This window comes from Crinia signifera, chromosome 3 (genome assembly GCF_055691185.1).
Source record: "Crinia signifera chromosome 3, ASM5569118v1, whole genome shotgun sequence".
NCBI lineage: Eukaryota > Metazoa > Chordata > Amphibia > Anura > Myobatrachidae > Crinia > Crinia signifera.
The window spans coordinates 29823576-29844888 of record NC_139219.1 but is presented as its reverse complement, the minus strand read 5'-3'; the positions used below and the strand labels follow the sequence as shown (position 1 = coordinate 29844888).

The window sequence follows — 21313 nt, the reverse complement described above, 5'->3', positions numbered from 1 at the left end:
GGGCGTGTTCACACCCCCTTTCCGAATGTGTACTGTGTGCATTTTTTTTTTATTGCATGCTCCTTGCCTAGCTCAGCTGCCCCATCCCCGTATCCCCTGCTCAGCATTATTTTATATTCTAAACATGCCGCCCTAACCCCGGGGAGGACTCCCCAGCACCCAGACCCAGTCACCGCACATCAGGTGCAGGGCGGCCCTCACACCCGACCAGGAAGCCGCTAGTATGTCAAGTTTCAGGGAGAAGCTGGCGCAGGGCACGGGCATCTCATCCAGCTCTGCAAGCCATGTCCCGTATCCGCCTGCACAGACCGATACACCCGGAAGAGCGGGCGCACAGTCACAGACAGTGTGCACTGTGCGAGACTCGGCTACTGTCACTCACCAAGTCTCACACGCGCCCACCCACACAGCCTACAACTAGCCGCTTCATTAGCTGCAGCTCACATCACTCTTCCCAGCACAGCCCTTATTGGTCAAGTCATCGCATTTTCAGTGGCTCACTGTAGCATCCTCACTCTGATTGGATGCTGACAGTTTCCAAAACTACAACTCCCAGAGGCGCTGGCTGGCTACAAAAAAATCGGTACATTCGGTACAGTTAGATTTAGCCGGTACAGACCATTAAAAAACGGTACTGTACCGGCTAAATCGGTACAGTTGGAGGGTATGGTACAGTCGCAAATTCACCAATAAAACGTGAATTCGCTGAAATCTCGACAATCCACACGATTTTCACCAATGCTGCATACGAAAAATTAGCACTGGGATTTAATACCCCTAATAGTATCATACGTCCCCTATGCAGCCATTATTTGTGCCCAGCAATACAGGGCGGTACGAGTGGAGTTCACAAAGGTGGAGACATGAATGTGTCCTGTAGAATCCTTACCACAGTTAGCTGTTGGTGGCCGTGACTTTCCTCCCGCGTCTGTCCCGGCTGACACTCCCCCCTTATTTTATGATTGTGAAGAAGGCTTTCAGATCTGTGTATGAATTTGGGCTCACAGCGGGGCCTATATAATCCCAAATTAGCATTGGATGAAGCACTGATGTTTTTTTTTGTCTTCTTCTTACTGTAGAAAATTTACCGGAGTATCGACGTGGATCGCTCAGGGACCATGAGCTCTATGGAGATGAGGAAAGCCCTGGAAGCAGCAGGTAAGTACAAGGCTAAACCCCTTTGTGGGTGCGTCCTTGCCAGGTCCTCTCTCTGCCCATTAGTTAGATGTGTACCAAGACCTAGCCGGAACATCCGCGAGGTCGCCCAGGCGGGACAGAGTCTGTAGAGTTCTGTACTAACCACGGTGTTGGCTGCTGGGGGATGAATCTCTGACAGGTGGGGGCGGGTTTTTTTTAAGTCTCTGTACTTGGGATTTCAGCACCAGTGTGGTAAACCTCACGGACAATGTCTAGGTTGACAGCAAAATGTCGACACATGAAAAAGTCAACACAAGTTTTTTTTGTGGCCTACAAAGCCCTGACAAAGGGATTTTGAACCCCAAAACTTTGGCTGTTTTATGTGATTTTTTTTTTTTTTTTTTTTAAATACACTGACTATTTCAAGCCCCTGAGTGCCGCTGCCGTCTTCTATTTTCTCCGTATTCCTAAAGAGGGCGCCGCAGCATGTGTACTAGTTCACAAATGGCAAGCTGTGGTGGTGACGCTGTCTGGGCTCACCCCTCAGGGTGTGAGGACTGCGCCAAGGCTGCCTACCACTCTGCAGCAAAAGTGGGCGCAGCACATATGCAGCCTAGGAGAGGTGCAATCGCATAGACCTACCTGTGCTCACTTTCCCCGGGCCTTAGTTGGCATATCGGATGGAGGTGGTCCATCTCCCCTCGGTCGAAATACCGACGCTGGAATCCCGACTGCTGCAATGCCGACAAGGGGGGGGTGTCGTGGATCAACCCCCCATGCGGGCCCGGTGCCTCGCTACGCTCGCAGAGGGACAAAGTGCCGGCATTGCGGCGTTCGGTATTACGACCGCATCCCGTTGCACTCTACCGTGTGTCAGATGATCGCAAACTCCTTATCCCTGTTGTACTTCCAGGATTTAAGCTGAACTCCCAGCTGCACCAGATGCTGGTGGCCCGGTTTGCAGATGACGACTTCTCTATAGACTTCGATAACTTTGTGAGATGCCTCCTGCGGCTGGAGATCATGTTTAGTAAGTGACGGGTGACTAACGCAATTCACAAAGGCCTAGATTGTCATGCTGAGACTTGTAGTTCCATTGCAGCAGTTGTCTGCACCTAGTGGTAAATTCACCAAGATGGGAGTTCTATTGAAGATGGAATGTTACCCATAGCAACCAACCAGATTCTACTTCTATTTCTTGTAGAATCTGATTGGTTGCCAATAGCAACATCACATCTTCAATAGAACTCTCATCTTAGTTAAATTTACCCCTTAGTGTTATTGTTTTTTTAGATGTCTGGTGTTCTAGCCTTGCGCCCTTCTCTTGTGGCCCTGAGCACATTTTGCTATGCCTCTGACAAAGGGCCTGATTCAGACCCTGCTCGCTAGGCTGCGTATATTCGTTGCCAATGTAAATGGCACCCCGTCGCCCGTATCTCCACACTAGCATGCAAGCAGATATGCGCGCTTACACATCCGCTCGCATGCGGCCCCGCACAGAGTGACGGCAGCTGTCCGCCCCAAGCAGACATGGACACGCCTGCGTTTACAGGTGTACACCCAGGCACGCCCATAAACCGCTGGCTGGTCCAATGTGTCGCCCCCTCCCCGCCTATCACAGGTGAATAAACGCCCCCGCGTAGCAAATTCAGACCTGAGCGATCCTATCTGAATCACCCCCAAACTTCCGTCATCACCAAATGAATTATTTTCTTTTAAAATCAGACTTTTTATAACTTGCAGAACTGTTCAAGAAGATGGATGAAGAGAAGAGCGGCGTGGTGTCCCTTTCTTTTAATTCTGTAAGTATAAATGATCTATCACATATCAGGACAAATGATGGCACCATCTAGTGGCCACTAGTGACTACTACAACCGCCACCTACAGATACAATACAGCCATAGCTATCCCAAAATGATAGTCAAGACAAACCAATCGCAGCTGGCAGAGCTAAGTGGTCTAGCCTTACCAGATACTTTTACTGCCTACCCATAGCTAGTGCATAGTTAACGCTCTGAGTGCCAACATCTGAGAGAGATGTGCAAAATATCTGTTAAAGACGCCGGCGTCACTCACATTTGTTATATAAATTCAAATAAAAAATGATATTTCCTGTATAAGGTAACATTACAGGTCATTATGATGAATAATCCTCATGCTCCGTACCAGATCCGGTGTGCAGTGGCGTACTAGACACCTGACGCCCCTCTCATCTCTTGGTACCTGGTTTTTGTCAGAGGATTCCCAGGCTACTGGAGGGTTTGTCACTCCTATTAAAAATGTTCCTCCCAAAATGGCCACTTCCTCTTCTAAAAGTCTCAATAACAGTCTCCTGCAAGGTGGCTGCCATTTTGGGAGGGACACTTTTAATGCAGGTCCCGTCAGCGGTGTAACACTAGCGCCCAAAGACCCCCAGCGCATCCGGGGTTGGTGGTGGTTACTGATACGCCACTGCCAGGTTCAGTATTCTCCTAGCTGTGCTGATATAAATGTACAGTGAGGGTCACCTTGACTTGGTTCGTCAGCTCCTCTATCCATGATTAAGAACTTATTTTACCACCTACTCTTCGGTAACGCTGTCAGACCGTATGTACTAACTAACTGTTTTTCAGTGGATGGCGTACACTGTCCTGTGAGCTGCTGTGACAAGGACCCGGACTTACTATGCACCAGGAGAGACCGGAGGTCAAGAAATGTACCAATGTTCTGTCCAGGATTCCGTGCCTTTTATGGGTCATTTACTGTCCGGGACCAGACCCTACTTCTCCCACCGCCGCTACACCGGAATGCAAACCCCTTTTACAGAAGGTCCCGCCGTATGCCCACTTGGACTATGTATCTGGATCTTTCATTTGCCATTAAAGCTCGTTGCCGCAACTGCCTTCAGCATCAACCAAACTGTCTTAACCAAGAGAAAAATAGCTTAGAACAAGGGCTGGGGTCTAGCCACAGACAGGCAGCAGGCAGAAGCGGAGGATACAGCCGGTAGGACACACGGTGCCTGGTGATGTCACTGGTCCTCGGGTAATGGGGAAGCTGCACCCCATGAATAGTGGTCCCAGTGGCTTCTCTCTGTGTGTGGGGTAGACGGGTACATTAAGAAGGGGGTGTGATATTAGCCATCAGTCTCAGTGTTCTCCAATAAATGATCTATGCAAAACTGGAAATGCTATATTTTAGGAAGAGACGTATTTATATAATAAGTTCTGCAACTGTAATATATACTGGTCAATGAAAGAGGTGAAATAACCGGTGTTGTCTATTTATTCCATGGCTGGTTGGGGAAAGCTCTATTACAACACAGATAAACCAATCTAAGGGCCTGATACCAACACGGTCGCAAGGTCGACGCAGCACCGATCCTGATCAGTGACGAAACTGCTAGGCATCACAAGTGTAGAAGCTGCCACCCATAAGTGAGACGTCCAATAAAATCGTAGCAACAGCGTACTCGGTCAAACAGGTGAGAGGAGAATGGACTGCACCCATGTCGAGGGGGTTATATGGTCACTGGGTCGACAGGGTCATTAGGTGGACACAAGAAATCTCATATATATATATATATATATATATATATATAGCCAGACCTGTCACTCATCCCCTCTGTGTATAACGTTCCCGCCCAGCGGGATACACAAACCCGCCCCCCCCCCCCCCCCCTAGGGAAAAGACCAGTGTTCTACACACCTCCCCCCACCCAGCCAGGGCTACCTACAGTACACGCCCACCACCAATTATGGTGCCGGGACACGGAGCATAGCTCCGCCCCCCCACACCCGGAAGTCCCGCCACCGCGTTCTGATTGACCCACGGCCTATTCAGTCAGATAATATGGATGACCATCGATAGCTACAACAATCAATGGTTATACAAGTAATATTTTACTACTATCGATGGCAGGGTGCAAAATCACCATCAATGCCATCCATCGATGGCGTCTGCACCAATGCCCATCCCTACTCTGCAACAGCCAAAAACCTTTACTACCCCTCATGCCCACACACCTCTATCACTGCCCTGCCTCATGTTCTCCTGCCCCGTAACTTCCGCCAGTGGGGACCCGCTCACCCTGTGTTGCCCACATTCCCCTATCATGCTTTACCACCCAGCCTCCTGCTCTCATGCACCCCAACTCCCATCCAGTAGGATGAGATACTGACTCAGGGGCACCGTCCTGTGCTGCCACGCTGGACCCTCACCCACTGGCAGAAGCTGCACAATGTACCCCACCCTCCTCTTTAGTCCCCCTTATGCCCACACACCCCTATCACTACCCAGCTTCCTGCTCTCCTGAACCGTAACTTCCACCACTGGGGAGTCGCTGACGCCGTGTTGCCCACATACCCCTATCATGCCTCATATCCCAGCCTCCTGCTCTCATGCACCCTAACTCCCACCCAGTAGGAGGAGACACTGACTCAGGGCCACCGTCCTTTACTCCTGTGCTGCCACGCTGGACCCTCACCCACTAGCAGAAGCTGCACAGTGTCCCCCACCCTCCTATTTAGTCCCCCTTATGCCCACACACCCCTATCACTACCCAGCCTCCTGTTTTCCTGTATCGTGACTTCCGCCAGTGACTCAAAAACACCCTACTATACTATTGCACACACCCACAAATGTCACTGTACCATCCACACTATCAATGTACATCTTACTCTGTAACCGCTTTTTAATTAAACAAAACAATACACACCCCCTTCCACATCATATGCTCTCTATTTAACACATTTCACCTAAAACTCAAGTTGCAATACAGGCATCTTACATACAATTCTAACCATCTTTCTCATATACAAACATTCACAAATTAAGGGGGCGCAGCCCCTTTCGGCGGGGTGAAGAGCGCCCGTGGGGCGCGATGAATCACCTATTTTTTTTTTTTTAAGCCGACATGTACCGATAGGCGGTATGTCATGCCCTACCATCCACTAGGGATCGGAGGGAGAATAGAATAGTGGGCTGAGTGTAGCGAGGCACCGTGCCCGAAGCATGGCATGCAAAGCACCGATACAGTGTCCATGTTGACTGTCAACATTCAGGAAAAACCGTGAAAAAACCATGTCAACCTAATGCCATGTGGACCTTTTGAGTGTGTCAACCTAAGGCCTGTCGATCTTCCTGTAATTCCCCCTGGCTGGGGGTGATACGACGCTGATGCCACGGTTTATGCCCTGTCAATCACTCTGCGTCTGATCCCTCACTGCGAGCGGCATATGTAAAGATACCTTGGCGCATGTGAAGCCTACGGTTAATCACTCAGTGGCGACCACATTTGAATCCAGCCCACAACGCCGTGGGCATGGAGTTGAGCGCTATTTTGCCACAGCACATTCACAACAATCCTTACACCTGTACGACACACAATGCGTACACACAGAAGAGCCGCTGTGATTGGAACGCACAGCGGGCCTTCTTCAGAAGCAGTACTTGCAGTTTTTTTCCACACTCATACAAATATATGATAATATGGGCAGAAGCTAAGCTGAGCACAGGGACCCATACTGCTGGTGCATCATATCCATCCGATGTCGTATAATTGCTGATACATTGGTGCCATCATGTAGACGTGGAGGCGGAGCTGCTCTCCTGGGACGCAGTCCTAATAGTAAGTGCGACTGCAGCTGGTAAGTTGTGCACACACAGCTAACGCTTTCTGAACAGACATGACATATCCGCATTTATCCAATCACACTCCCAGAAACCGCCCCCAAGTGTCTTCACTTTGCAATTAATTCCAGAGTAAAACAGCCATGGCTATTCACTCATTTCACGTGAACAGTGAGAAAACATCAAATGTCAATGAGGCCCAGTATTGGCAATGCATTGGAAATATGCTACTTATAGCCCTTTCACACTTGCAAAAATATCCCGGGTTTTTGCACATGTACGCGCATCAAACCGGGATTTAGCTCAGTGTGAAAGGGTCTAGAAAGACTATCCCTGGATGAACATCCCAGGATTGCTTCCCAGGTCCTGACCTGGGTAGATTCCGTAATCGACCCGGGATGCGGTCAGTGTGAATGGTCCCATACCCAGGACTTTAAAAAAAGCTGCTAATTGGAGCTTTCTTGGGCTCACAAATGCTGAGGTCATCTTTCAGAGCCCTGGAGTCCATTTCTAATGACATGCATATGTATTTGCAGGGATTTCCCGGGAACAGTGTGAATGAGGCTGTCCCGGGTCGACCCCAGGTCTGAGTGCAGTGTGAAAGGGTACATTCCCGGGTAGAGTCCCGGGAACACATTCCCGGGTATGACCCGGCTCTGCGAGTGTGAAAGGGGTATTAGACTCAGAGATGGCTTGGCTAATGGGAGTGATTCTGAACTGGTTATTAACTCAGACACCATGGGGTGTATTCAATTATTGACAGATTTCTTTTGCCAGATGAAGTTGTCAATTTTCAACGACAATATTTTGAGGTGAGAACCACGTGAATTGGTGAATTCAGCACCAGTCCACATGTTTTTTGACCACTTTAGCGGACGTATTAATGATTTTTGGGTCTGTTTTGCCCATGCCATGCAATTTCTATATGTAAGGATTACAAATAATAAAAGAAAAATATATGGAGGCTATTTTCTATCATAAAGACAGATGACAGTAAAACAAGTGGCGAGGTGGCGATGCCCCTCACACATCTAGGTCACATGTATGGGTAGTTCAGGTGGAAACATTTGTTTTGATTGTTCCTAACAAGTCTAATAGGATGAGAGGAGCAGTTCTATGCCCAGGGAACCCTGCGCATCCGAAGAACAGAAAGTAAAGTGGCAAGCTCTATGTAAACCCTAATCTGGGAACGCTCTCACAGGCGCCACCTTGTGGCAGATCTAAATCTGTACAATCACTTCCAATCTACACGTTTCACATCACATTTTTTTTTATTAAAATCTCTTTTCCTTTTAAGTTTACATGATATTTCTAAGCTACATAAGGAAAAATATAAATATAAAACAATGTTTTAGTAAAATACTGAAAATATCTATATCTAGATGGTCACCAAAAATGCATACGCCTCGTATTAGTGATAAAAATAAAATGACGCATGAGTCAACATTCATAGTGTGGTCCGTACATGGACAGACGTAGACACGGACCTCTGGGCACTGCTCCGATGCCGAGCTGTCCACGCGCACAGATTCAGGAATGAGCCCCAGTCACAAGCCGATTATGAATGTAAAGGTAGCGCAGGCGGCATTGTGTCTCGGCGCCCATTTCAGACAGTTTATAGATGCAGCCGCCATTGTGAGTCCATTCAGCAGCGGAATTCCGATACATGGTTTGTTTATAAATGTGCAGACGTTCCTTCATTTGTTTGGCAAACGTATTTTTTCGAACGGCGCTAACTTCTAGGTGTTTCTGGGAAGGCCGACTTGGCTCCTTCTCATCATCCCCAAGTTCCTTAAGACTTTAAGCCAAAGTTCTCTGTCTTGGTTTAATTCTTGGGTAGAGCTGCAGAGAAAATAGGAGATGAATATTAGAACGTGACAGAATCCGTTCTAAAACTATTTTAAGTATAACACAAGAAAAACTTGCATGGGGGTTCAATGGGATGGACACGGTGTGCTGTTCTAAAACAGCACTTTGCTTTCTTCTTGGCAACTTCTGCTTCACCTGCCAGAGGGGTGTGCACAAGAAACGGTAATGCTCAGCGGTACTGTAACTGGGGGATATGTGCACAGCTGAGCATCACAGGGATGATCGAAGCACATCCCCAGTAACTGAGGGGTAGATTTATTAAGCTCAGTGAAGTGATAAAGTGTCTGGTTTTTATCAATGGCCAATCAGCTCCTACCTGTCATATTTAAACCAAGCCTGTAACTTCACAGTTAGGAGCTGATTGGCTGGTGATAAAAACCAGACGCATTATCACTTCATTAAGCTTAAAAAATCTGTCCCAAATTCCTGTACTGTAACTGGCTGATATGTGCACAGCTGGGCATCACAGGGATGATCGCAGCACATCCCCGGTAACTGAATACCTGCACTGTAACTGGCTTATATGTGCACAGCTGAGCATCACAGGGGTGATCGCAGCACATCCCCAGTAACTGAATACCTGTACTGTAACTGGCTGATATGTGCACAGCTGAGCATAACAGGGATGACCGCAGCACATCCCCAGTAACTGAATACCTGTACTGTAACTGGCTGATATGTGCACAGCTGAGGATCACAGGGATGATCGCAGCACATCCCCAGTAACTGAATACCTGTACTGTAACTGGCTGATATGTGCACAGCTGAGGATCACAGGGATGATCGCAGCACATCCCCAGTCACTGAATACCTGTACTGTAACTGGCTGATATGTGCACAGCTGAGCATCACAGGGATGATCGCAGCACATCCCCAGTTACTGAATACCTGTACTGTAACTGGCTGATATGTGCACAGCTAGGCATCACAGGGATGATCGCAGCACATCCCCAGTAACTGAATACCTGTACTGTAACTGGCCGATATATACCTGCACTGTAATTGGCTGATATGTGCACAGCTGAGCATCACAGGGATGATCGCAGCACATCCCCGGTAACTGAATACCTGTACTGTAACTGGCTTATATGTGCACAGCTGAGCATCACAGGGGTGATCGCAGCACATCCCCAGTAACTGAATACCTGTACTGTAACTGGCTGATATGTGCACAGCTGAGCATCACAGGGATGATCGCAGCACATCCCCAGTCACTGAATATCTGTACTGTAAGTCGCTGATATGTGCACAGCTGGGCATCACAGGGATGATCGCAGCACATCCCCAGTAACTGAATACCTGTACTGTAACTGGCCGATATATACCTGCACTGTAACTGGCTGATGTGTGCACAGCTGAGCATCACAGGGATGATCGCAGCACATCCCCGGTAACTGAATACCTGCACTGTAACTGGCTGATGTGTGCACAGCTGAGCATCACAGGGATGATCGCAGCACATCCCCGGTAACTGAATACCTGCACTGTAACTGGCTGATGTGTGCACAGCTGAGCATCACAGGGATGATCGCAGCACATCCCCGGTAACTGAATACCTGCACTGTAACTGGCTGATGTGTGCACAGCTGAGCATCACAGGGATGATCACAGCACATCCCCAGTAACTGAATATCTGTACTGTAACTGGCTGATATGTGCACAGCTGGGCATCACAGGGATGATCGCAGCACATCCCCAGTAACTGAATACCTGTACTGTAACTGGCTGATATCTGCACAGCTGGGCATCACAGGGATGATCGCAGCACATCCCCAGTAACTGAATACCTGTACTGTAACTGGCTGATATGTGCACAGCTGAGGATCACAGGGATGTTCGCAGCACATCCCCAGTAACTGAATACCTGTACTGTAACTGGCCGATATATACCTGCACTGTAACTGGCTGATGTGTGCACAGCTGAGCATCACAGGGATGATCGCAGCACATCCCCGGTAACTGAATACCTGCACTGTAACTGGCTGATGTGTGCACAGCTGAGCATCACAGGGATGATCGCAGCACATCCCCGGTAACTGAATACCTGCACTGTAACTGGCTGATGTGTGCACAGCTGAGCATCACAGGGATGATCACAGCACATCCCCAGTAACTGAATATCTGTACTGTAACTGGCTGATATGTGCACAGCTGGGCATCACAGGGATGATCGCAGCACATCCCCAGTAACTGAATACCTGTACTGTAACTGGCTGATATCTGCACAGCTGGGCATCACAGGGATGATCGCAGCACATCCCCAGTAACTGAATACCTGTACTGTAACTGGCTGATATGTGCACAGCTGAGGATCACAGGGATGATCGCAGCACATCCCCAATAACTGAATATCTGTACTGTAACTGGCTGATATGTGCACAGCTGGGCATCACAGGGATGATCGCAGCACATCCCCAGTAACTGAATACCTGTACTGTAACTGGCTGATATCTGCACAGCTGGGCATCACAGGGATGATCGCAGCACATCCCCAGTAACTGAATACCTGTACTGTAACTGGCTGATATGTGCACAGCTGAGGATCACAGGGATGATCGCAGCACATCCCCAATAACTGAATATCTGTACTGTAACTGGCTGATGTGTGCACAGCTGGGCATCACAGGGATGATCACAGCACATTCCCAGTAACTGAATATCTGTACTGTAACTGGCTGATGTGTGCACAGCTGAGGATCACAGGGACGATCGCAGCACATTCCCAGTAACTGAATACCTGTACTGTAACTGGCTGATGTGTGCACAGCTGGGCATCACAGGGATGGTCGCAGCACATCCCCAGTAACTGAATACCTGCACTGTAACTGGCTGATATGAGCACAGCTGAGGATCACAGGGATGATCGCAGCACATCCCCAATAACTGAATATCCCCCTCCTTATACCCATTTCACACACAAAAGTCAGAGCCAGGATCATTAGCACAGTCTTAAATAAATCTGGGGCTCCCAAGCACGGGCCTCAAGGCACCCCAATAGTCCAGGTTTTAAGGATATCCATGCCAAAACACAGGTGACTTAATTAGTATCTCCGTTTGATTATACCATCTGTGAATAAGCAGGGAAAATCCCTAAACCCTGGTCTGTTGGGGTGACTTGCGGACAGTTTTGGGTACTGCATCAAGGTAATTTTCTTCTATACCCTTAGTGGATGTCTATGTACTGACGCACAAGATGTGATCCCAAATCCACACCTAGAATTCAGTCCATGGCACAAAATACCAAAACAGATGGCAGGGGTACATACCCCGAGCAGGTTGCGTGGGACGTATCCTTCCTGGTCTTGTAGACGAGCCCACCACCACTCAGTCTCATCCTCGTCCTCCCTGCGCAGGATGGTCATACAGTCCCCTTCCCTCAGGCCCAGCTCGTCGTCAGTCTCCGGCTCGTAGTCCCACAGAGCATAGATAACGCCGCGGTTCATGATGCCCATCTTCTCCTGCACACCTGTGGTTACAACACACTGTACATTAGAATGTGGTCTCCAATGGCTCAGTACACCCGATGTATCTCACAGCTTTGCCCATAGCACAGTATACATGACTGGATGAAGCCGCCGGTACACCGTTGTTACCGTATACACACACTGCCTACTTTTATTATGAAATATAGACAATATCAAGGTTATAAATAGGGTTACCATACCATCCCTTTAAAATATCCCTTTAAACCAGGACACATGAATGACTGGTTCTGCGGCTGGCTTTGAGCCTGTACTTCATCAGTATTTAATCAGCTGCAGAACCGGCGTAATCCATGAACGTCCTGGTTTAAGGGGATAGTGCGGTAAGCCTTATTATAAACAACACTGTCTTGGCACTCTGATAGCCACCGGACAGGAATTGCTGGGACATGTAGTTCCACAGCAGAGGAGCCAATACAAGCTCTGCTTTCATAGACACCATCGCACTCATACACACAAAAAGAAAGATACTAGCAGAAATCCCAGGAAAGCTGTAATGTGATGGGATTAGCCTATCGCAGCATTGTGCTAAGGCTGCTAAAGGGTGAATCTGGGCGTTCAGCAGTGAGTAATCTAATCAGCACGCAGACGATTATTTTCTCAGCCCCAAGCAGTGAAAGCCGGAGGCCTGTAATCTGCCACATTCCTGGCAATGGCTGGGAGCCACCTACTGCAGCCGCCAGTACATGCGCTGGGAGCCAGGGAAACACGTAACCCTGGTCTGTGTAGCTGCGTACAGCGTCCGACGGGAGATCCTGAGGGTCGCACCGGACACCGCAGGGACAGGACTCTTGCGCTCATGTAATAGGTATAAGGGAAAATCCTGCTCGCAGCTCAGAATCTCATGAAAACAGCAAAGACTTTACAGAAAACATTTCTGATTATTTTCTGTACAAACCAGAGGCCAAAACAGAAACGTTAAAGATGGAAAATATATATATATATGACACACAAACAGACAATGGTAATGTATGTATACTATACACTGAGCAGACAATGCAATGTATGTATAACATGCTGGGACACACAATGGCAATGCATGTGTACTATACGCTATATACTATACACATGCAGACAGCAATCTATATTTATGGATATAGAGAGAGGGCGCCGCAAAGACAGAGATTGGAGGTAGGAGCAGATAGGAGCAGGGTGGGGTTTCCCAGTACCGTCAGCCCAAGATCAGTGGTTTCCAAACTCATCCTCAAGGCACCTTAACAGTCCATGTCTTAAGGATTTCCAGGTTTAATCACAGGTGACAATTCGTATTTCAGTAGGCTTATACCAGAACCTGGACTGCTAGGATGCCTGGAGGACAGAGTTTGTAGATGATCTCCATCCATCCTAGGTGAGGAACAGAACAGTTCTGATTAATAGATGGATGGGTGCATCATGCGCCCGTCTGTCCTTACCATAGAGAAACTGGGAGCACTGGCTGTAGCCTTCCTCCATCTCCTCGCATTTGTCGGCAGCCGTCTGTCTGTCGCTGTACGTCATGGCAAAGACAGCCGCCCCAGATTCCACCAGGAACTTGCAGACCTGGACATTATTACAGGAGGCAGCGCAGTGCAGCGGGGTCCTGGCATTGAGGGAACAAGACCAAGAATATTAGTGGTGCGAATCCACCCATCAAGTCCTAAGCAAACTATACATCCGGTGTCCTGTATCCAGAACCATGTAGTAGGACTAATGCAGAGCTGGAGCTGGCGGAGGTCACTGGCAAAACTTCAAATGTAAGGTTCACATTGTGCTGCTCCCGGTGACCCCACTGAGGCCTGAGACCGTCCCTAGTGAACGGATGGTGATCGCTCACCAGTATTGTGGTGCAAAGGAAAGGTCTGTCCACCCAGATCTCAGAGGCATTTGGGCTCAATCCTGTCAGTTTCAGCTATGCTACATCGATGTGTCAGGCTGTTCCTCTCCCAGAGTGCAACTAAGCTTATTATTCACTCACTGGTTATCTCACAGTTCACTTACTGCAACATTCTCCTCTCTGCCCTCCCGTACTACCAGCTCCCTCACCTCCAGTCTGTCCTCTCTGCCCTCCCGTACTACCAGCTCCCTCACCTCCAGTCTGTCCTCTCTGCCCTCCCGCACTACCAGCTCCCTCACCTCCAGTCTGTCCTCTCTGCCCTCCCGTACTACCTGCTCCCTCACCTCCAGTCTGTCCTCTCTGCCCTCCCGCACTACCAGCTCCCTCACCTCCAGTCTGTCCTCTCTGCCCTCCCGTACTACCAGCTCCCTCACCTCCAGTCTGTCCTCTCTGCCCTCCCGTACTACCAGCTCCCTCACCTCCAGTCTGTCCTCTCTGCCCTCCCGTACTACCAGCTCCCTCACCTCCAGTCTGTCCTCTCTGCCCTCCCGCACTACCAGCTCCCTCACCTCCAGTCTGTCCTCTTTGCCCTCCCGCACTACCAGCTCCCTCACCTCCAGTCTGTCCTCTCTGCCCTCCCGCACTACCAGCTCCCTCACCTCCAGTCTGTCCTCTCTGCCCTCCCGCACTACCAGCTCCCTCACCTCCAGTCTGTCCTCTCTGCCCTCCCGCACTACCAGCTCACTCCCCTCCAGTCCGTCCTCTCTGGACTTCCCCAGTACCAGCTCACTCCCCTCCAGTCTGTCCTCTCTGCCCTCCCGCACTACCAGCTCACTCCCCTCCAGTCTGTCCTCTCTGGACTTCCCCAGTACCAGCTCACTCCCCTCCAGTCTGTCCTCTCTGCCCTCCCGCACTACCAGCTCTCTCCCATCCAGTCTGTCCTCAATGGCCTCCTGCACTACCAGCTCACCGCCCTCCAGTCTGTCCTCCCTGGCCTCCCGCTCTCCCAGCTCAGTCCAGTCTGGCCTCCCGCTCTCCCAGCTCGCTCCTGTCCAGTCTGGCCTCCCGCTCTCCCGTCCAGTCTGGCCTCCCGCTCTCCCGTCCAGTCTGGCCTCCCGCTCTCCCGTCCAGTCTGGCCTCCCGCTCTCCCGTCCAGTCTGGCCTCCCGCTCTCCCGTCCAGTCTGGCCTCCCGCTCTCCCGTCCAGTCTGGCCTCCCGCTCTCCCGTCCAGTCTGGCCTCCCGCTCTCCCATCCAGTCTGGCCTCCCGCTCTCCCAGCTCGCTCCCATCCAGTCTGGCCTCCCGCTTTCCCAGCTTGCTCACCTCCAGACTGTCCTCCCGCACTACCAGCTTGCTCCCCCCTCCAATCTGTCCTCACCGGTCTCCCGCACTACCAGCTCACTCCCCTCCACTCTGTCCTCACCAGCCTCCCGCACTACCAGCTCGCTCCCCTCCAGTCTGTCCTCACTGGCCTCCCTCACTACCAGCTCGCTCCCCTCCAGTCTGTCCTCACTGGCCTCCCGCACTACCAGCTTGCTCCCCTCCAGTCTATCCTCACTGGCCTCCCGCACTACCAGCTCGCTCCCCTCCAGTCTGTCCTCACTGGCCTCCCGCACTACCAGCTCGCTCTCCTCCAGTCTGTCCTTACTGACCTCCCGCTCTCCCAGCCCTCTTCCGACCTTGTCTCACTGCCCTCTCCCCCCCCCCCCCCCCCTCCCTGGTCTCACACTTCAATTACAGCTTATAGTGACCATCTATACCAGCATCTCTTCTCACTGCTAACTTTCCCTTGCAGACAGCGCCTCTGCTTGCCGCACATAAAGCTTTAGAAGAGCGCATGGTTTCTGAGTTTTTGCAAAGTTACACGAACGACTTAAATGCAAAAGGAATATGGTGGATTGTCACGTACCAGCCGTCACTGTCTGCTGCGTTTACATTCACTCCAAACTGTACCAGGAACTTGACGATCTCTGTGTGCCCGGCGCACACAGCGTTGTGAAGGGCGGTGATCCCCTCATCATTGGGCTGACTGGGATCCTCCACCTGGTAATAGGGTACAGACAGGTGTCAGGTCTAGGCATTGTAAACTACTACAACATATAAGCAGCATAGGAGAGACCTGATAAGGCAGGGGACACACTTAGGCATATTGTGGACGTGTTTGGACGAATCTGCAGTGGATGGTCGGGTTCCAGGAGGTGAGGTAAGGGTTAGGGGGAGAATTAGGGTTAGTCTCTCATAATAGGGGTAAGCACTAGGGAAGAGGGTTAGGCTGCAGGAGGGGAGGGTTAGGAACTAGGTGGTGATAGGATTAGGCTGCAGGAGGGGAGGGTTAGGAACTAGGTGGTGTTAGGGTTCGGCTGCAGGAGGGGAGGGTTAGGAACTAGGTGGTGATAGGGTTCGGCTGCAGGAGGGGAGGGTTAGGAACTAGGTGGTGTTAGGGTTCAGCTGCAGGAGGGGAGGGTTAGGAACTAGGTGGTGTTAGGGTTAGGCTGCAGGAGGGGAGGGTAAGGAACTAGCTGGTGTTAGGGTTAGGCTGCAGGAGGGGAGGGTTAGGAACTAGGTGGTGTTAGGGTTCAGCTGCAGGAGGGGAGGGTTAGGAACTAGGTGGTGTTAGGGTTAGGCTGCAGGAGGGGAGGGTAAGGAACTAGGTGGTGTTAGGGTTAGGCTGCAGGAGGGGAGGGTTAGGAACTAGGTGGTGTTAGGGTTCGGCTGCAGGAGGGGAGGGTTAGGAACTAGGTGGTGTTAGGGTTCGGCTGCAGGAGGGGAGGGTTAGGAACTAGGTGGTGATAGGATTAGGCTGCAGGAGGGGAGGGTTAGGAACTAGGTGGTGATAGGGTTCGGCTGCAGGAGGGGAGGGTTAGGAACTAGGTGGTGTTAGGGTTCGGCTGCAGGAGGGGAGGGTTAGGAACTAGGTGGTGATAGGATTAGGCTGCAGGAGGGGAGGGTTAGGAACTAGGTGGTGATAGGATTAGGCTGCAGGAGGGGAGGGTTAGGAACTAGGTGGTGATAGGGTTCGGCTGCAGGAGGGGAGGGTTAGGAACTAGGTGGTGTTAGGGTTCGGCTGTAGGAGTGGAGGGTTAGGAACTAGGTGGTGATAGGATTAGGCTGCAGGAGGGGAGGATTAGGAACTAGGTGGTGTTAGGGTTAGGCTGCAGGAGGGGAGGGTTAGGAACTAGGTGGTGATAGGATAAGGCTGCAGGAGGGGAGGATTAGGAACTAGGTGGTGTTAGGGTTAGGCTGCAGGAGGGGAGGCGGTTGTGGTTAGGCACCAGGGAGAGCGTTAGTGTTAGCCTGGGCACTAGGAACAGTTAGGGTCCACAGTGGAAGGTTAAAGTTATGCTAGGGGGACATAGAGTTATGCATTAGAGGGGAGGTTAAAGTTAGGCAATAAGAGGGGAGGGGTTAGGATTAGGCAGGTGTAGAATGTGGTGTGGGGCAGAAAAAAGGGGCTGATTAATCTAATTTGGGGCTGACGATAAAGGACCTCATGAGGGGCCCTCACTATTAGTTATAAGGTAATAAAAGAACTTCTAAATACTAGAAAATGGCTTTAAAAAAGTACGGATATACTACAGGTTACGTGTATCTCTACCATTGTCCTGTCCCCTGATGCAACTGTCTTTACCATGTACTTGTCTTAAATTGCCTCGTGCTATAATTCGTTATTTAATTGTTTTTCTTTTTTTTTGCTCATTTATGTATAGTTAGGCACTGCGGAACCCTTGTGGTATAAATAAATGATGAAAATAATATTAATAAGGCACATATGGACAGATTTGGCTTAGTCTGTTGGACAGAGGACAATAGTGAAGGTCTGTCTGGAGTCCAGAAGCTTTGGGACAGAGGCTCCGCACTGTACTGTACTAGGGGAACACACCACTTACTTCATAGATAATTCTCTGGACGAGGTCAAACTCTCCTTCCAATGAGGAATCCAGGAGCAGAGCGAGGGGGTTAAACTTGACTCTCATCCCGTGTGCGATCCGCTCTGACCCGTTCTTCCGCAGGTTTGTCCTTTTCCCCTGTGAGGAGAGAGACCACCAGCTGTTATTCCACCTCCTCCCACAGCAATTGATACAAGGACACATCGCTTCTTAACTTGGACTACTATGGTTTTAATGCATACTGTCTTCATGTATGGTTATTCATCCATTTTACCATGTACATCTGTGCACAATATGCTGACCGCTTTATAGGCCTCTTCTTGCTGCAGTATAATGGAATCCCTACTCTATAGGGTGCAAGAATAGAACCTAGAAGTCTTTAATTTACCCAATTATGTATCATTATTGCCTATTCTGACCATCGTACTTCTATGTAGTGTGCTTAAAATGGCCGCCTCACATGGATCCTTTGTAAGTAGGATAATACTTGCTGATGACACAAAATGGCTGCCTCTCCTCTTGAGTTCTATTGGAGAAAAACACTAGGTAAATAAAATTACTATTACCCATGCCTAGGGCCCCATAATTAGAAGTGTCAGGCGCCATTATAAACAGCGAGTGGCCGCGTATCCCTATTACCTCAGTAGCATAACATTGAAGGAATAAGGCTAGACATTTGGTGTGTGTTGTGGACTGAGGGGTCCGGTACTCACTGGAGGGAGAGAGAACTGCCCGGTGATCTCTGGAGGTAGCATGCTATTAGAGTCCTCCACTAAGCTCTCCGGGTCTCCAGCAGTAGGATACGGAGGTGGAGGGTAAGGTGGGTACTCCTCAACATAGGGCAGAGACGGCTGCTCCGATTCCGGACTCGGCTCTGCCTCCTCAATTGTAGGAGACAGTACTTCAAATGGAATGCCCTCTGGGATACTATCGGGGCCAAGCTGTGGTGAAAGGATCTCGATTTCGTCAGGAAACAAAGTTGCATGATGATGATCCTGATCCTCCTCCTCCACTGGTGGGACAATGTCCAGGACATGTAATGTGGAAGCGGCTTCTGACGGAGCCTCAGTCTCTAGGTCCACAGAGACCTGTGCACCTTGGTTCTCCGCTGTGCTTTCAGAGATGGAGCTCACAGAGGTCTGCTTAGGGGCAGAAATGGTCTCCATCGCAGCCAGAGTGGTCCTCTGGTAGAGGAGCTTCTGGATGTTTGGGCCGTTGGGTCCTTCGGGCTCTGTGATGGAGCTGCGTTTCTTTAGAGGCCTGGGGGCATTGTAAAGTTTCTTTCGGAGGGCCTCCAAGTCAGCGTCGCTCTGGTTCCGGTAGGGATTGGATAAGAATGGCAGGAGTTTGGTTGGGCTAAGTGGACGGGGGATTCTTTCAGTCTCTGGGTTGTCGCTACCAGACACTGGCACCTCGGACTCCGGCTCCGGGCTGCCTGATTTACCATGTCCATCTACTAGAGTGGCATCTATCGGCAGATTTCCGTTGTGCTGGCTTGGACCTCCGGCGCCGCCAATGACTGGTTTACCATATACTGGGGGGAAAAAAAAGCAAATAATGTACCATTAATCTCCACCCAACATATAGTTTCTGATAACTAGATCCCTTGGCTCATACATAGAACGCAACCTCGGAAATATAAAGCAGAGGTTCTACAATAGTGATCTTACCGCTGGGGTAGTGTTGTCGGGTCTGGGCTCTGTTGAGGACACTGTGCACGCTGTAGTTCTTCCCAGGTGTTTGATGTTGGGTGTACATGGAATAGATAGAACTTGCAGCCACCATCTGGGGTTTACGGAATGGTGGGGGCGGTGGCTCTTTGGCTGGTTGAGGAGTGAATGGACGAACAGCTACGGCAGGTGGATTATCTATCTTGGCAGGCGGGGGAAGCTCCTGAGCAGGAGGTGCAGGCACCCGCTGCTGAGATGCCCCCTTCTGTTTGTTTGCAAGTGCCTTAGGCGGGACCTCGGCCTTCGCTTCGGCAGGAGGAGCCTGGGGTGCTTGTCCATAGTAAGGCAGGTGTATCTGTTTCGGTTTTGAAGGTACTGGTGGGGGGACCTTGACATTTTTATTAGCCACCTGGGGGAGGGAGAAGAGAAAAAGAAGGTGAACAGTCTTTCAGTTATTCAAGCCGTAGACTATAGATTAGGCCTGGCCAACCTATGGCTCACCAACTGCTGGGAACATACAAGTTCCATCATGCCCCGCCACAGTTTTGCTATTATGGAATGCTAAAACTGTGGCAAGGCATGCTGGGATGTGTAGTTCCCAAACAGCTGGAGAACAATAGATTGGCCAGGACTGCTACAGATAATACAGAAAGTGGGAGGTTTGCTCTGAGTGGCTATACAGCATACTAGGGGAGTCAGGTCACATGGCAGACACCCCCAGATGCCAAAACAGTCCTGCACTAGAACATCAACCACCCCCCCCCCTCCCCCTCTCCCCAAACTTTACTTCACTTAACCAAAGCCAGGGATTAAGTGCCACATGGACCTGCGGCTGAACATGATCAAATGACCTATTGTGGGAAGAGCGGGAGGTGTGGTCAGTGCAATGTGGGTGTGGCCAGCATTTTATTATCCCCAACATTGACCTACATGCGTAAAAGCAGAACACGTGCATCATTCTGTGCGGAACATAGAAATACCTGGCCATCTCTAAGGAGGTCTTCACTGCTCTGATTTTTTCTTAATGTCCCGAAATTGGGGGGTCCTGGAGGCGGCTGGACAGAGTCGAACATGGAGCTGGGCCGGGTCTTCTTATCCTTGTCCCGCACAGAGGGGTCAGCGTTTGCAGCTGCAAGATAGGAGGTCAGTTACGGCAAAACCGGTGACCTGTGACCGGGGGATGCCCAAAACCACCACTCAATACAAGTAGCGCTATATGTAACACGTACAACTCCGTGTGACTCTGTAGCGCCAGGCGTTAACATAAAATAGCGTCTTAGTCATGAAGCCACCGCTGTATCTGCATAAGAAATGCAACGTTACAGTGTTTTCCCTGAAAACTGGCGTAGAATTCTGTATGCAGATACAGCGGTAGTCACACACACCGAATATAGGCATGCAGCATATCATTTTAATCAGCAGAAGCTGCTTGTGCGTCTTAGTTGCAAGTAAGATGCATATTAACGGAGAAACTTGCAAAAAAAAAGATGCCTGCACTATTAACAATGAAAGGAGGGTACGTGTACATAGGCCAGCCTGTAGGTCCGGTGACCTGCACAGCATGGTGGCATCACCAGATATAGAATAAAAGTGATTTAAGTACTGCCATAAGACCCCATCAGTGCCTCAGGGTATATGATCACAGGTCCCGTATTACTACAAATCACTGGTAATACCACTCACCCTTCCCGGCAGCGCTGACAGAGCCGTTCACCGGTCCTTGACTGTCGCCATTGGCGGTGCTCCAATCAGTGCCAGGCATCTTGTGCGTGTGGCCCCCCGTGCCTGGGAGACACAACCAGCAGAAACAAACATCACACACAATGCAGACTGTTCTGTGATGTA

At 50.1% G+C, this 21313-nt stretch overlaps 2 protein-coding genes across 6 annotated transcripts in view; one reads left to right on the top strand and one right to left on the bottom strand.

Moving 5' to 3' along the window:
* The window catches only part of CAPN2 (calpain 2), a 44214-nt gene extending 39839 nt beyond the window's left edge, over positions 1 to 4375 (top strand). The window contains exons 18-21 of the mRNA XM_083175578.1: positions 1080 to 1158; positions 2051 to 2167; positions 2881 to 2939; positions 3751 to 4375. Coding sequence (XP_083031704.1) covers positions 1080 to 1158; positions 2051 to 2167; positions 2881 to 2939; positions 3751 to 3774 — 279 coding nt within the window. The 3' untranslated portion in view covers positions 3775 to 4375. The remainder of the gene's footprint in view (positions 1 to 1079; positions 1159 to 2050; positions 2168 to 2880; positions 2940 to 3750) is intronic.
* Positions 4376 to 8000: 3625 nt separating this feature from the next.
* Positions 8001 to 21313, bottom strand: part of TP53BP2 (tumor protein p53 binding protein 2) — a 47494-nt gene continuing 34181 nt past the window's right edge. For all 5 annotated transcript variants that reach the window (XM_083175573.1, XM_083175572.1, XM_083175576.1 and 2 more), the window contains exons 11-19: positions 21152 to 21253; positions 20449 to 20597; positions 19469 to 19877; positions 18512 to 19332; positions 17799 to 17936; positions 15821 to 15954; positions 13512 to 13678; positions 11884 to 12083; positions 8001 to 8590 (exon numbers count right to left, since the gene is read on the bottom strand). In XM_083175573.1, coding sequence (XP_083031699.1) covers positions 8549 to 8590; positions 11884 to 12083; positions 13512 to 13678; positions 15821 to 15954; positions 17799 to 17936; positions 18512 to 19332; positions 19469 to 19877; positions 20449 to 20597; positions 21152 to 21253 — 2162 coding nt within the window. In that variant the 3' untranslated portion in view covers positions 8001 to 8548. The remainder of the gene's footprint in view (positions 8591 to 11883; positions 12084 to 13511; positions 13679 to 15820; positions 15955 to 17798; positions 17937 to 18511; positions 19333 to 19468; positions 19878 to 20448; positions 20598 to 21151; positions 21254 to 21313) is intronic.